The sequence below is a fragment of the Octodon degus genome, unplaced genomic scaffold, assembly GCF_000260255.1.
Source record: "Octodon degus isolate 3935 unplaced genomic scaffold, OctDeg1.0 scaffold00036, whole genome shotgun sequence".
Taxonomy (NCBI): Eukaryota; Metazoa; Chordata; class Mammalia; order Rodentia; family Octodontidae; genus Octodon; species Octodon degus.
The window spans coordinates 11,457,551-11,472,717 of NW_004524612.1; the positions used below are offsets into that span (position 1 = coordinate 11,457,551).

Genomic DNA, 15,167 nt, shown 5'->3' on the forward strand with positions numbered 1-15,167 from the left:
GAGTGCAGCGTTGACCCAGTGGTTCCGAGGTCTGCATCTAGCACACTTTCCGGCTAAAGCTGATGACACTGTCCATACTCCACTCTTCAGGAGGTCAAGAGGGAAAGGCTGTGTGGCACAGGGTGCCTGTGACTGCAGGGAGGGGGCAGCCTGGGAGGACTGGAAAGGACCCCACGAAGCTGATCTGTGGGTCCCATACTGATGGCAGCCAGGGAGCTGTGGGCAGGATGTAGGGGCTGAGAGGGATCAAATCTAAGCCCTTGTCACTCTGAGAAGTGCAGGTGTGAGCGTGACTGCTCTGCGGTCAGACCTCTCCCTCTCCCCAGATGATGGTCCCTTGGGGAAGAAGTGACCCTGCCCAGGGGCCAGAGTCCCTTTGGAGGTATTGTCTCAGCTACCTGGCAGCTGCTACCATAGATCGATAGAATAAACACTTTCAGCAACCAGCCCAAGGATATTTGAGTTAGTAAATCATTTTTACAAATGATACAGCAAACAAAGATGAATCATGGAAATGAAGTACTGCGTTTGGTGAAAATATTTCACACACGCGACCTATAAATTCATTGAATTTCAATGAAATGTTGATTAAAACTAGGTTTAGCTTAGAGCTTGACCAAGTTTTGTATAAGCTATCCAGGGTTTGAGCAGATATGTGGAAACACGTCTTACTTGGGGCGTATAGATTGCTACAGTGCATTCAAAGCCTCAAGATTTAGATACTGCAAAGAATGTGTTCCGTAACTGGCAGGAATGATTTTTGTTGGCTTAACTATTTGTGGTTCCACCTCTTTTTTTGTTCCATGATAAATGCATACTATATATTATTTAAAATATAAATGTCCTGATCTTCCCATTTCCAGTTGCACACCTGTGGGCCATTCTGAGTGTAATTATAGGAACAGCACGTGCTAGATAGTGTTTCCTGCTTTCATGCAGAGGCTGTTCATTATTTTAAAAGCATGCATATTTCGGATATTCTACAACCTACACGCTTGCCCACCAAGAAGAGGATGACCCCACTATCTTACCTATTTTGGGGCTGATACTAGGGAGATAGTTGTCATACCCATGCACACTGCTCCTAACACACACACACACACACACACACACACACACACACTGTTTAATGGTGAGATAGGTTTTGATAAATGTGACCTTAAACTGTTGTCATTGTGACAGCTTCACAGAGTGGAGTGACTCAAAGATGACTGTGGTGTCCTTAGGTATAGGCTTCTGTAAGACCATCAAATATATTCAGTACCTATGTGATGAAGATGTTATCATGTTGTACGTGTTCTATCATATATGATACATAATATAAAATACATTTAAGTATATTAAATAACTACTGAATTTAATGCAATACAAATTGTTACATTAATATATTAGATCTGTTAAGCAAATAAAACATTGGCTAAATATAAATATATAATATTCATATCCATGAGTGTATGTAGAATCTTACTGTATTTATGTATTTGGTACAGGGTCTCACTATGCAGCTCAGACTCGTAGTGATCCTCCTGTTTTCAGCCTACTTAGCGCCGGGATTACAGGTGTGCACCACCACCGCCTCATCTTGTAGCTGGCTCAGTGCGCCCAGGGGCGGGGCTGGCACAGCATGTGGTGCAGGGGCTGAAGCCCGGTCCCTGTGCTTGCCTAAGTGAGCTCTTAGTCAACTGAGCTACCTCTCCAGCCCTTACTGAGTGTTCAGATATCGTCACACATGTGTATCTCCATAGTTGGCACAGCATTCGTGAGTGGGAAAGTCATCTGAGCATGCCTCTCTATCTGTTTTCACCTTGGCAGTGGGCTCCCTCTCTGGGCATGTGTCTCCCTGCTCAGTTTCTTTTCTTTTTTTCTTTTTCTTTTTTTTTTTTTTTTTTTTTGAGGAACTGGGGATAGAACTCAGGCCCTTGTGCTTACCAGGAAAGCGCTTATTCTACTGAGCCATCTCCCTGGCCCCCCTGTTCAGGTTCTGAATCAGCAGCTATGTGGCAACAGTGAGCCCTGGGATTATCTCCACTGTAGATGCAGGCGTGCTGGGAGTCCCTGAGGAAGCCTGCCCTAATTTGATTACTACTTGTTTTGCAGCCAACAGCCACTGTACGGTACTCGCCTTGCCAATTGCAGCTCCTGGCGCCTGACTCCTAAGACTTCTGGCGAGTGCTTTCATTAGCTATGATAGCATTTCATGCCACGAGGAGTGCGTGTATTCCACGAGTCCCTTTACCAAGAGTCATTTGCAGCAGTCCAGGTCCTGGTCACATGTAGTGATGTTTTCATCTTCAGGGTGCAAGGAGAGCTTGTTGGCAGGATGCTCCCAGTCATGGTCTTGAGTGTACTTTGTTCCTGAGTGAGGATGTATGAACATGTCCAACCTGTATGTCTCGGGGGGTGGGGGGCAGATGATGGCCTCCAGAGTCCTAGGAGCCAAGCCTGTTACCGGACAGCTGGGGAAACTGAGGCCCAAGGGAGAGTCCTGCAGAGCACTTGTTAAGTAGAACTAGAACTGGAAGCCAGATCTCCTGCCTCTTCTGTCCCCTTCAATTCCATCCCAGCAGCCCCCAGAAAAGAGCTTTTGAGTGTTGGCTTGAATTCCACTGTTGGTTTTAGTTGTTCTTGGGTTTTTTTTTTTTTTTTTTCTTTCAAGTCATTTCCAAGATGTATTCAGTGGAAAAATAAAAGGAAAGGTGATGAGTGTTAAGGACAGATTTACAACAATTAATTTTTATGGAGCTGGGGAGATAGCTCAGTAGAATAAGCGCTTGCCTGGAAAGCACAAGGGTCTGAGTTTAACCCCTGCTTCTGCCAAAAAACAAAAACAAAACCAACCAGAAACAATTAATTTTTATTTTGTTCGCAGTACTGGAGATTGAACCCAAGGCCTCATGCTTGCTTGGCAAGCACTCTACCACTGAGCCACGGCCTCGGCCAGCTTCGTGTTTTATTTTGAGACAGTCTCTCACTTAGCTGAGCAGGCTGGCCTTGACCTTGTAACCTTCCTGCCTTGGCCTCTTTAGTAGCTGGGGTTACAGATGTGTGTCACAGATGCACAACCGGCAATTTATTTTAAAGATCTTAATTGGCTTTATTTTCTGCTATGCCATTGGCCAAAACTGTACTCCATAAAGTAGTGTTAGCCAGCTAGGAGTGATGGCTATAATTCTAGCACTGGGGAGGCTGAGGCAGGAGGATCACAAATTTGAGACCAGCCTTGGTTACATACTGAGTTAAAGGCCAGCCTGGGTTACAGATGGAGACCTCAAAACAACAAAGGAGTAAATATCCCAGCAGAAGAGACTGTCTGTATAGAAAAGCGTTAACACAATCAAAAACAATGAACAGAAAGAAACAATGGTTTCATCATTTCAAAGTTTCTATCCTTGCAGGGACTGGGACACAGAACAATAGAAAATAATTGATGTTACCCTTTTTGGGAAAAGGTTTTAAGGCAGAGGAACCTCCTTGTGCCCATTGAAGCTGGCCCGGCGGAAGTGTGGCTGTTAGCTTTCTGTCCTGATTTCCTGGAAAGTCGGAGCTACCTATATATAGGCCCCTATAACCTGGACCTTTCCCAGGGGTGATTCCGTGCTAATTTTTAGCCTGTTTGTTAGAACCCAGTGCAGGTCCCAAACAGCGGACCCCTGTCATCTGCCCTTAACAGCTGACCCCGTCATCTGCCCTTAACAGCGGAAGGTGCCTTCTAATTAAATGCAGTGTTTAAATTTCTAAGTTATTCCCTAAGCCCCACTACCATCCGAGGCTGTGCTAGAGCACACAGCAGTGCGCACACTTTTTCTCTTCACTTCTCCTTTCCTCTTCCCAGAATTGCAATGGAGACCTACATCCGGCAGAGACAGCTCCTCATGGCGCCCCTGATAACATCGAATGTGATTGGAGAAAATGAGCCACTCACGTCAGTCTTGAATAAAGTGATAGCAACAAAGGAAGTGAATCACAAAGGACAAGGTACAGAGCCTGTGGCCGGGAGGGGCCTGGCAAGGTGGGAGGGGACACACAGCCCCGACCTCGACTCCTGCCCTTTCCCTGTCCCTCCCTGATACAAAACGCCTGTGCTGGGGACCACCCACCTGCGATGCAGAGCACACCCAGCAGGAAAGGGATGGGTCGCACCTGGCTTGGGAATGCTCTGGCAGCTTCCTCTCTTCAGTCTTCTCCTAGCCTGCACTCCGGGTGTTGGCTCTAAGTGAATGCACAAAGGGAAAAGAGATGCAGGAATAATTATGTTCTGCTCGCTGAATAAATTCATTCTGTGACATTTCTTAAAACTGGGAAGGAGAGCAAAGCCCGTCAGTGAACACGCGTCAGCATGAGAACGGGCGCCTCACGAAGCCAGCTCCTCTGGAGCCACCCGGACTGCTCTGTTGGCAGAGATTTCCCGAGAAGTTCTGCCTTTAGAAACTCGTGTTAAACACGAGTGATGAAGAAAGCAGTCGAAATGTTAAAATTCAAATACCAAGATAGCAACCATATTTGGCTGAATTGGAAGATTAATGCACTGTTTTGTGTTCACTACTCTGTAAATTTTCTGAAAAGTTAGCACACAGATAATACATTATTTTCAGTACATGTAGGTTCTCGTGTGTGTGCAGATATCCTGAGTGGGAAGGACAGCGGGGTGACAGATAACCTGTAAATAAATAGCCAAGCAGAGCTGGCTTCTTGGAGGTCTTACGAATATACTTGTAGAGTAGATAGTGCTTGTACTTGTACTAAATAGGTGGCTGTGGCTGTATGATTGTGTGTGTGTGTGTGTGTGTGTGTGTGTGTGTCTGTCTGTCTGTCTCTGTCTGTCTGTCTGTCTGTCTTTCTTTCTTTCTTTCTTTCTGTGTGTCTGTCTGTCTGTCTGTCTGTCTGTCTGTCTGTCTGTTCCAGGCATAGTAGTGCATTCCTGAGATCTCAGCACTTTGAGAGACTGAGACCGTGAGTTCAAGGCCAACTTGGACTACATAGCAAGGCCATGTTTCAAAATTTAAAAAAAAAAATTTCTTTTTGCTACAGAGCAACAAAACAAGTACTTTTCAAATGTTTTTTCTGTTCTTAGTAATTTTTGCAGCTCCATTAATACTATATTGATTTAATTTATCAAAAAAAGAAAGCTATTTTGTTTCTTACTGTTTTTTACTTCATTTTCTCTTATAGAATCAGGCACATTTTCATTACATAAAATAGAAGAAGTGAGGGCCGGCCAGATAGCTCAGTGGACTAAAGCGCCTGCTTAGGCGGAGTGCCGTGACTGGGATTTGATCCCTGTTGTGCCCTGCCGGCCCCGTCTCCAGGGCATATTGAGACTGCGATTGAGAGTGGGCATGGTGGCGTGCGCCTGTAATCCTGGCTCTTGGGAGGCTGAAAACAGGAGAATCACTACAAGTCCGATCTGTGTAGTGAGACCCTGTATAATAAATGAGAGAGACAGACAGACAGACAGACTCAGACAGAGACAGAGACAGACAGAAAGGGAGGGAGGGAGGGAGGGAGGGAGAGAAGAAGGAGGGAAGGGAGGGAGGGAGGAAGGAAGGAAGGAAGTTAGTTAGTTGGGCTGAATGGGAAAGGTTGATTTTATAAGCTGAGAAAGGATGGAAAAAAGAGAAATGAACAAAAACCTGGCCGGTCCTTTCAGAGTTCCTTTTCCTGCAAGGTGAGCACAGACTCAGCGCAGGAGGAAAGTACCCACTGGTTGGCAGCAGGCTGCTTGTTTCGCAAGGATAAAAACGGGAAGCTTTGTTATCATAGCAGTTAGCACTGGCCAGCTGAGTGAGGTTAGCTGTTACGTCTCTATCCTGTATTTCTCTGAAAATCAGATAGCACATTCTTTTTTTTTTTTTTTTTTTTTGATGACATAAAACTTTAATGTGGTGGACTTCGCTTTCAATTTTAGCCTGTTTTTTTTGGGACCCAGTCTAGGAGCTTAGTCTAAAACAGTGGCCTCCTGTCATTTTTACTTAACAGATTTAAGAAAATTCAGTCCACTAGGTAGACGTGCAAGAGCTCTCTAATTTGTCGCCACTGTACATTTAAATGATGCCATCATGGCTGTCATTCTAGTGAAACTTTTCCCGTGTTTGGGGATTAACTCCTTAAGAAAATTCTGGAAATGGGATTTCTGCGTCACACGGCAGAAAGAAACTAACACCCAAGACATCCATGTTGCCTAACTAGGTGTCTCCTGTGGGGGCCGGCGCCAGGCTGGAGCGATCCTTCTTGCGTTCTTCCCTGCTTTGTGAGCTCATGTGTAAAAATCTGTACTAAAGTGAAAAGAAGACTTCATGGTGCTCTTGTAGTTTGAAAATGAATTACTCAGCCTTCATCCGTGCTTATGAGTTTACACACACACACACACACACACGCACACACACATGAATTTCCCATTTCAGATTTTATGTGAAGATAATAATCTTTTATATCACAAAGAGAATAATCTTCTATCTTATTTAGGGTAGATTTTTTTCTAGCTTTTGTTTTGCTACATAATTATAAACTTTTTCTATTTCCCTGTGGATTTTCTTTATGCTGTTTATTTGTAAGAACTTTTGATTCCTAGGCATTGGTAATTTCTTATGGATATCTTGTTTTATGCTTATTCTTTTTACATTTTTATATGTATCCAAACTTTAGTTTGCATATGGATAATTCTTTTGCTTTTATTTTATCTCTACTTTAAAATATGGTTCCTTTTGAATTAATAATTCTACTATTTCTTGTCTTTTTTGTTATTCGGTAGAAATTTATTTTAATAACCATTGGAAGTGAGAAGTTTGTTTTACTCTACCTTAAAACAGTAGGCAAATTGCACCAGTATATTAATGAAATTCCATGCTTTCTTTTTCATAACTTGCTTAGACTCTTTTTCTTAGAGAATTTAATCTTACTCCATGTAGTGACTTGGGTATCTTTCCTACCACTCGTTCCACTGCATGTTTTGGGATCTACTAGGGTCGCCTCCCCTCTCACACACACATCCAAAGGGAGAACCTTTTCACTTCTCTATCAACTTTTGAAGTCCTGTTATGAATCTGGTGATCGTATCGTTAAAATTGTAAGTTAACTGGGGGAGAATTTATGTGTCTGTATTTAGAAGTACCGGGCATTGAACCCAGGGCCCTGACACTGAGCTACATTCCCTGACCTTCTTACCTTTTTTGTTTGTTTGTTTGTTTTAGGAAGCGTCTCCATAAATCACCAAGTCACCCAGGCTGTGGTGACTTGTGATCCTCCTGCCTCAGCCTCTCAGACTGCTGGCATGACAAGGATGCACCACCTATCTTTACCATAAGGAACCTGGTTTTTATTAGACAACTCACTTTTCTTGATGTCTGTAGCAGAGGGCGGTAAGGTCACACAGACACCAAAGTTTATCTTTTTTTCCTTAAAGGGCTTTGGGTGTCCTTGAAGCTACTGCCTGGTGACCTCACGCAAGTTCAGAAGAATTTTTCGCACTTGATTGACAGATCAACAGCAATAGCTCGAAAAATGGGCTTTCCTGAAATCATACTGCCAGGTAAACCCTTCGCCTGACTCCTACTTGCTGTTCTTCTTCCATGCAAGAGTTCCCAGTAAGACAGGTGGGGCCACTTGCATCTATAGGAAGAAGTTATTTACATTCCGTGGCACCAAGACAGCGGCAGACACAGAAAGGCAGAGCTACCCAGTGGCAAAGCCAAAGAAACCTGTGAAATGTGACTCAGCGTTGCGTACTTCGTTCTCTCCCAGTCATTCGCAAATCCTTCCCTAGACACCTCTCACTGGGGGCATCTCGTCACTTGGGGTTCCTAGTGCAGGCGTCTTTCCTCACTGGGGTGTCACCAGCCTTGGAGACCCCCCAAGCCCTGCTGTGTCTCAGAGTATCCCCTACTCCACACCTGTGAGCTCCTTGGGTGCCGTGGCATTGTTTGTTCTTTAATAATAGTATAGACATTCTGCAGTTTTGCTTTAATTTTTATCTTTTTGCCACCTTTTCCCTTTTTGGTGATCTGTATATATGTTCTCTTGACTGACTTTCACCACTTAATTCCTTAATCTATGCTGTGGGCTTAAATGTCAGTATTGCTATTACTAGAAAATTAGTAAGACTTCTAGAAAGCCAGTCGTATCATGTGAGAGAAATTCTAGAAAACCAGCTTGTTATCTGCTGCATAAACAGTTCAGTTCTTTTAGCGTAGCACAAGAGCGTACTCCTCCTGTGGGAGATGAATGGGTGGAAATGACTGCGGCGGCATCTGCTATCTACCTGTGATGGTTGCTAAATGACTACTGGTGGCATGAACGAGTGGAAGTTACGGAAAGGGGATTCTCTACCCTCCTCCCCAGAGAAGGCCGCGCTTTGTGCACGTAGTTCATGCATTCCAGAGCGAGCTCAATCTGCTACATGTTCATCGATGTTCTGGAGAAATGTTTTGGGTTCTTGTTAAAAACAAATGTGGGTCACAGGCCCTAATAAAGGCCTCTTTACTGCTAGGCAATACACATCTGAAAAAGTAGAATAGTTTGTCACTTCAACAAGGTGAGTTTATTTTTAATCGGGCATGAAAAAGAGAATATGAAAATGTTTTTATTAATAGGGTTGGTTCACCAGACAACAGTGGCCATTAAACTTCGTCTAGGATGGTACTTGGCAATGCTGGTCTCCTGTGTCAGGGACTTAGGTCACTTGGGAAACTTGATGACACAGGCAGGCAGATTCCTCTAGAGGCCAAATCGGGTACCCAAGAGTAGATGAAGCTCCCCGAGCCTGGGTGCCTTCCTCATGTCCCCATTTGCAGAGGCTCAGTCACTTTTCAGCTGTTCTGTCCCTCCTCCCCAGCAGCTCAGGTGCTCTTGTCCTGTACCCCCATCTCTCAGGCAGGGCCTTGGACCTGATGGTCACTGCTCTGTTTGGTCTTGCCCCCTCCTGTTCCCTCCAGCCTTTCCAGAGGGCCTTCCCTAGGGTCACCCACAATTTCAGTGTCACTAAGTCTAATAGGGGTCTTTGAGCCTCCTGACGCACTCTGGCCTCTCAGCAGCATTTGGCACGATGAGTGCCTCCTTCCTCAAAGCGCCCTGTGGTCGTGGCCCTGTGCTCATCTTTCTTCCTCCCCTGGGGGCCCCTGCTAGGAATCCTTGGCTGCCCGTTTCATCCTCTGCATTGCTTGCTCAGTGCCTGGTCCTTGGGCCTGTGGGAGTGTACTAGGGCCTCCATGAGAGAATACCTCAGACTAGAAGGTATCCAAAACCAGGAACTCTTTCTCTCAGTTCTGGGGACTGGAAGTACAAGATGAGGTGTCTGGATGGTTGGTTTCCCATGAGGGTTTTCTTCTTGACTTTGGGCAGCCATCTTCTTGCAGTCCTGACAGCAGCTTCCCTCTGTTCCCATCCGTGTCCTCCATCTGTCCACTGCCTTCACACCCTCCCTTCACCACTGAGACCCCTTTGCAGCTGTGGCGGTGTAGCCAACTACTCCTGGGCTTAGCGCTTGAGTAGAGACTGTGCCCTCCCCTCCCTTTGTCCTTCTCCTCCCTACTTTAATTGGTTCATTTTTTTTTTTTTTGTCAGCCTCTTCTTGTATTCCTCATTCTTCTATGCTTCTAGAGCCGGTGCTCCTTTGCTTTATTTTCTCCAAGGGGAAGACACTGCCTTGCACCTATCTGCATAGACAACCAGCTGAACGCCACCATGGGCATCTCGTGTTCCTTCCCTCACACCGTGAGGCCTGGCCAGTTTTGCCTCTGAAGCACCTCTTCAGCCATCAGTCCTCTCTGTCTCCGTGGTCGCCGTGCACACAGACACCCTCGTGTCTTTCTGGGAATGCAGCTGTGATGCTGTGTCTTGTGTTCCTGTGCCCCAGAGTTGGCTGGGGCATGGGTCACGCTCATCTTCCCAGCGCCTAGTGCAGGTCTTGGTACACTTGGGGCTCCACTAGTACTTTTGAGTGACTGTTAACTGCATCCTCTGGTTAGACTGCAGTGTGTTCATCCAGATTCTCTCTTATGCACTCAAGCACTATCTAACAGCAGCTTTACGGTGTGGTGCAAGTATCAGAATACGCTTATGTATCCAAACTGAGACAATGGGAGCATCACGAGGCCACCTGCCTTGTGGGACCGCCATTCTGTGTGTAGGCCACTGTTGAGTGAAACATTTGTGCCTGTTCTTGGGGGTACACTACCACTGGAATTGCTGTGTGTCACTGAAGGCTTTTGACACAAACTATCAACTTCTCCACTGACAGTATGTCCATGCAGATTTCAGGCTAGACTGGATGAACACAACTTCTTTTCTTCCTCCATCAAAAACTGTAGGCAGGATTTTTTTTTTCCTAATGGGAGAAGTGATCCGAATGACAGATGCTCAAATTCTGCAGCCCTGTTTGCTCACAGTGCTGTGGTGTCTTATTTTTCACAGGAAAGGATAGTTTATATGATGTGATTGCTGTTATTTTTTAATATTGAGTCTTCTCAGCTCTGAGTCATGATACGCTTTTTGCGTATTCCACAGTCTGTTGTGTATACCATACACTTAAACTTATCTTCACTATGAGCGTTATACATTTATGAATTAATTTTAATGCATTTTTGCATTAAATTGTTAACAAAAACAAAATACTCCAGCATTGGTTTTTAAAAAACTAATTTAAGTAAAAGGTACACTGTGGCCCTTCAGAAATAGTGTCTATCTCATCGGATTGTTCTTTAGTTTAATACATTAGCCCATAATCTATTCAATTAATACACATAACACACTGGCACATCGCATTCAATTGAACAAATTGTCTTTATTATTAGCAGATGTATTTTCAGGGCACTATTGGAAAACAATTATTAGACAGTAATTAATCATTTACTTAGTAGTAAAGACTTACTACTGAGAAGGATTTTTTACAAACGCTACATTTCAAAGGCCTGGAGTAGGCGGGGAAAAGAAGCTAAAGAGACACACGTGGGGAGGACTTTTGTCGAATGATGAGATGATCGTAATTTACCTTTTATATCTTATTTACATCCCGAAAGTCTAAAGCAGCTTTTCTCGGCAGCACTCACATGTGAACTGTCACATTGCAGGGGACGTTCGGAATGACATTTATGTCACCCTGATCCATGGCGAGTTTGACAAAGGGAAGAAGAAGACTCCCAAGAATGTGGAGGTCACCATGTCTGTGTTTGATGAGGACGGCAACCTCTTGGAGGTACGTGGTGCTTCCTGGGACCCTGCTGCCCTCACATGCTGCTTTATAGTATGATGGACTCTGCTCTTATTAATCATTTTCCATGGTAGGATCACTGTGCTTGTTCAGGAAAACAGAAAACGCATGAAATTTGTGATTATGGAGGACCAGGATTACTACTGAGGCCATGTAGGGTCTTTTCCTGGACTAAGAAGTAGCTCCAGCCACAGGGGACCAGGGAGAAGGCTTGGAAGCGCAGGTTCTTGGCATTTTTAGTGACTCTCAAGCTTTGTCATTTTTCCTGGTCTCGAGCAGGGTGGTATGAATGCTGTACCACCTTGAAAGGTACCTTGTTTTCAGGTGGGCAAGTGGAGCCCAGGGATGCCTGCCCGCTGGGGAGCCTGCGGAGCCCCAAGGGCCCCGAGGCAGAGGTCAGCCCGCCCCTGCTCTCTGCTTAATCATCAGGAGTCTGCAGTCCCACACAGAGAACTTCCTCAGTTAGAGGCAGAGCCGCTCTGGGTCCAGCCATCCTGACTTCTAGCCCAGAGCTTCTCCAACTCTGGCAGCTTTCTCTGCCTCTCTGACCTCATGTGGGCCGGACTGGGGGGCCTCGATTCCACCATTAAAGTGTAGGAGAGGTAGGGCAGTCCTTCAGGCCGTCACCACCTCCAGCGAGCCCTGTGTCCTTAGGGATGAGCTGTAGCTACTGCCCTGGAATCCCAGGGTCAGGCTCCTGGCGCACAGCACTCACTGAGTGTCCTTCTTCGAAGGACTTTGAGGGCACAAAGAACTACAGCCCTCCCCTTCGCAACAGGTGTTTCCGTCTTTGAAGGAAACAGATGCCCAGTTTAGGAAGCCAGGCCGTGCTCCGTACTAGAGGGAAGAACAGTGCTCCGGGCCACAGACAGAGCCTTTGAACCTCTGAGCCCGTGCAGGAGCCCGTCCTGGTTGCTCGTTTCCTGGCCTTGCTAACCAGCTAAGAAGCACCTCCATCGAGTCCCTGTTCTGACCTGGGCCATGCACTGCTCTTCTAGGGGAAGTCAGAGCACCGAGTCTGAGCGTAGGGATCCACCGCACCAAGTCCCGGAGGCAGCGCACAGCCATGCGCGGTGCTGCCAGCCTGCAATCCCAGCAATCTGGGAGGTTGAGGCAGGAGGATGGCAAGCTCAGGCCCAGCCTGGGCATTTTAGCAGTCTGTCTCTCCAAATAAAACCTGTGTGAAGGCCCTGGTTTGATCCCCAGGGCCTTAAAGGTGGGGTGGGGGAAGGAAAAACAAGGGAGGGACAGGAGGCAGGAAAGGAGAGAGTATGCTTGAGAACAAGGGTGGAAGTCATAGGACAGGGGTACTCTGGTAGTGCTGGGTCCTCAGCTGCTACCGGACTTATGTACTGAATCCCTTTAAAAAGAGCGGTAGAAGCCAGTGCTGCTCTGCTTTTCAGACCCCAGAACCCATCGGGTGGTAGAGGCCAATAGAAGGCGTACACAGAATGTGTCCGGGTGGGGCTCGGGCATGGTGTGTGAAGGATTCTGGCTCTCCAAGTCAGCAGTATCCTCTCCCACTTTTTTCTTTCCACCCAAAGAAAGCCATTCACCCTGGTGCCGGCTACGAGGGCCTGTCCGAGTACAAATCAGTTGTCTACTACCAAGTCAAGCAGCCCTGTTGGTATGAGACCATCAAGGTAAGAATTCACCTTTTGTCACTTCCAGCATCTGTTGAGCCTCACTTCTGTACCTGTCTGCGCTTTAGTTCCCCGTCATTCCAGCCTTACCTGAGTTGTAGGTGAGCTGAGTTGTGATTTCACCTTAGAGTGTCCCTCCTTACTCAACACAGCCCTTGTCACTGACGTTCTTATTCAGGGTTACATAGAAATCTAAACAGAGACACTAGGGGCTTGGTGATGAGGTAGTGGCCTACCACGATGGTCCAAAACCAAATGGAAATTGCAAGCAGTTGCCTAATACACGTTTTCCTTGGCTCCTACGCATTCATCTGGGCTTCTTTACAGTTTAAAAATCGGTTTTTTATAATGGGCTGGGGAGATAGCTCAGCGGTCTAAGTGCCTGCCTGACAAGCACAAGGACCCAGGTTCGATCCCTGTATTGTATGCTATGCCATCCCTGGAACCCCGGGCAGGGTGGCACGTACCTGTAATCTCAGCACTGGGGAGGCTGAGACAGGAGGATCACAAGTCCCAACTGCATAGTGAGACCCTGTACCAAGTAAATAAATAAATAAATAGATTTCAAAACAAAAGACAGTTTTACAAATTCCGCAGTGCTTCCCAGATCAGACACCTCCTTTGGGCCTGCAGTGGTCCTGCGTGCCCCTAAACAGGCCGGGGCTGTAAACCCCCTTTCTTAGCTGGTCACTGAGTATCTAAGGAGAGACACCCGAGATGCTAGGGCTCCTCTCTGTCAGGTCCTGAGCAGGAGGCACGTCTTCGGAACCCAGGCTGCGTGCCTCTTTCCGATTGCCAGAGTCATAGGAGCGCTACACAGAATGCTAAAGCTAAACTAAAGACCTGTCTCCAAACACAGAATTCATGCCCCACTTCTCAGTCAGCTGTTTCTGCGGTCCTGTAGCTCAGGTTTCGAAGGATGCTGTTCCTGTGAACTCATTGTTTTTAAAGCCACTTATCTCAGGCACTGTTCATTCCTCAGAAATTTGTTTTGATGCTTGCATAATGTTCCATTATGTAATTGTGCATACTTTATTGAGTTATTTTCCACACATTTACTGCTCCTTCTGTCTGTGCCCTATCCCCTTGCCCCCATCCCCCACCCCTCTGTCCCGCGCCCCATCCCCCATCCTCCATCCCCCATCCCCCATCCCTCATCCCCATCCTCCATCCCCCATCCCCCACCCCCTCATCCCCTCTCTGTATCTAAACAGCTGCCTCCTTTATCTTTTCCTTCTGATCTAGACGCTGATTATTACTGTATCATAAACATCTTGCAGTGAAACATCCTATGTAGATCTCAAATTACTGGTCTTTTCCCAGTGAAGTATTCACTGTTTTATAATAGAGAAAATACTGGACATTTTTATACTATCTCTATACTGTGTGATAAACACCAAGCTAATCTCAGCTTCTTTTATCTTAAAGATGATTCCACTTCCTGTTCATGAAAGCTTATAGTAGCCTCACTCTGCATGTGTGCCATAGTAAGGTACTAACACTGAGCCTAATTACTGTTGTATATCTCAAAATATCTGGGAGCAGGAATGTAGTCACCGGAAGGAAAAGACCAGAAAAGTCACACATGTATCAGCTCTCTGTGATGAATATAATCATTATGTTTGTCTTGGAGACATACTAATAAAAATTTCTAAAAGAAAGAAGCTTCAAATGTAGATCTAGTTACCCTGATGTCATGATGAAGCACTATGTACATGAATTAAAGCATCCCGTTTGTCCCTCACGAGTACATGCCATGTTGTGTCAGGATGAGTGAATTCGTTCAAAGTGGACCTCGTTCTGTAGCATGTGCCTTGGTGTAGGGCGCTGTGTGCCTCTAAGCTGTTAACTCCTCTGTCACGCAGGTGTTCATTGCAATAGAGGACGTCACTCGTTGCCACATACGATTTACCTTCCGACACAGGTCATCTCAGGAATGTAAGTATCAGGAAGACTGAGACGTTCCATGATCAAAAACCTTTTCTTGTGCTTGGTGGTGCTTTTGTGCTGTAGTTTGATGCTCGGAAACTAGAATCTTGGCGGCTTTGTTTTAGAATTTATTAATGTGAAGGAAATCCAAAGAGTCGATTCTGCTGGGTGTGTGTGTCATGCCCATGTGGCAAGTGTGTCCCCTGCATTCTGTACGATGAGGGTAGATGCTGCCTGGCAACAGAAGGGGTGGCATGGTGGAGGAGATGAAGGAAACCGTGTTTCCTCTGTGACGGTCACAGCGTGTGTCGCCACGCAGCTGAGATGTCCTGCAGCGAGAAGGCCACTTGACATTGTTTCTTGCACTTGTCATTTGTCTCATGACAGAACTGTTT

The 15,167-nt window shown here is 46.0% G+C and overlaps 1 protein-coding gene across 1 annotated transcript in view; it reads left to right on the plus strand.

The window, feature by feature from the left end:
* Window positions 1–15,167, plus strand: part of Dock5 (dedicator of cytokinesis 5) — a 198,375-nt gene that overhangs the window by 108,417 nt on the left and 74,791 nt on the right. The window contains exons 11-16 of the mRNA XM_004630671.2: window positions 3,027–3,045; window positions 3,779–3,975; window positions 7,400–7,525; window positions 11,061–11,185; window positions 12,745–12,843; window positions 14,709–14,781. Coding sequence (XP_004630728.1) covers window positions 3,027–3,045; window positions 3,779–3,975; window positions 7,400–7,525; window positions 11,061–11,185; window positions 12,745–12,843; window positions 14,709–14,781 — 639 coding nt within the window. The remainder of the gene's footprint in view (window positions 1–3,026; window positions 3,046–3,778; window positions 3,976–7,399; window positions 7,526–11,060; window positions 11,186–12,744; window positions 12,844–14,708; window positions 14,782–15,167) is intronic.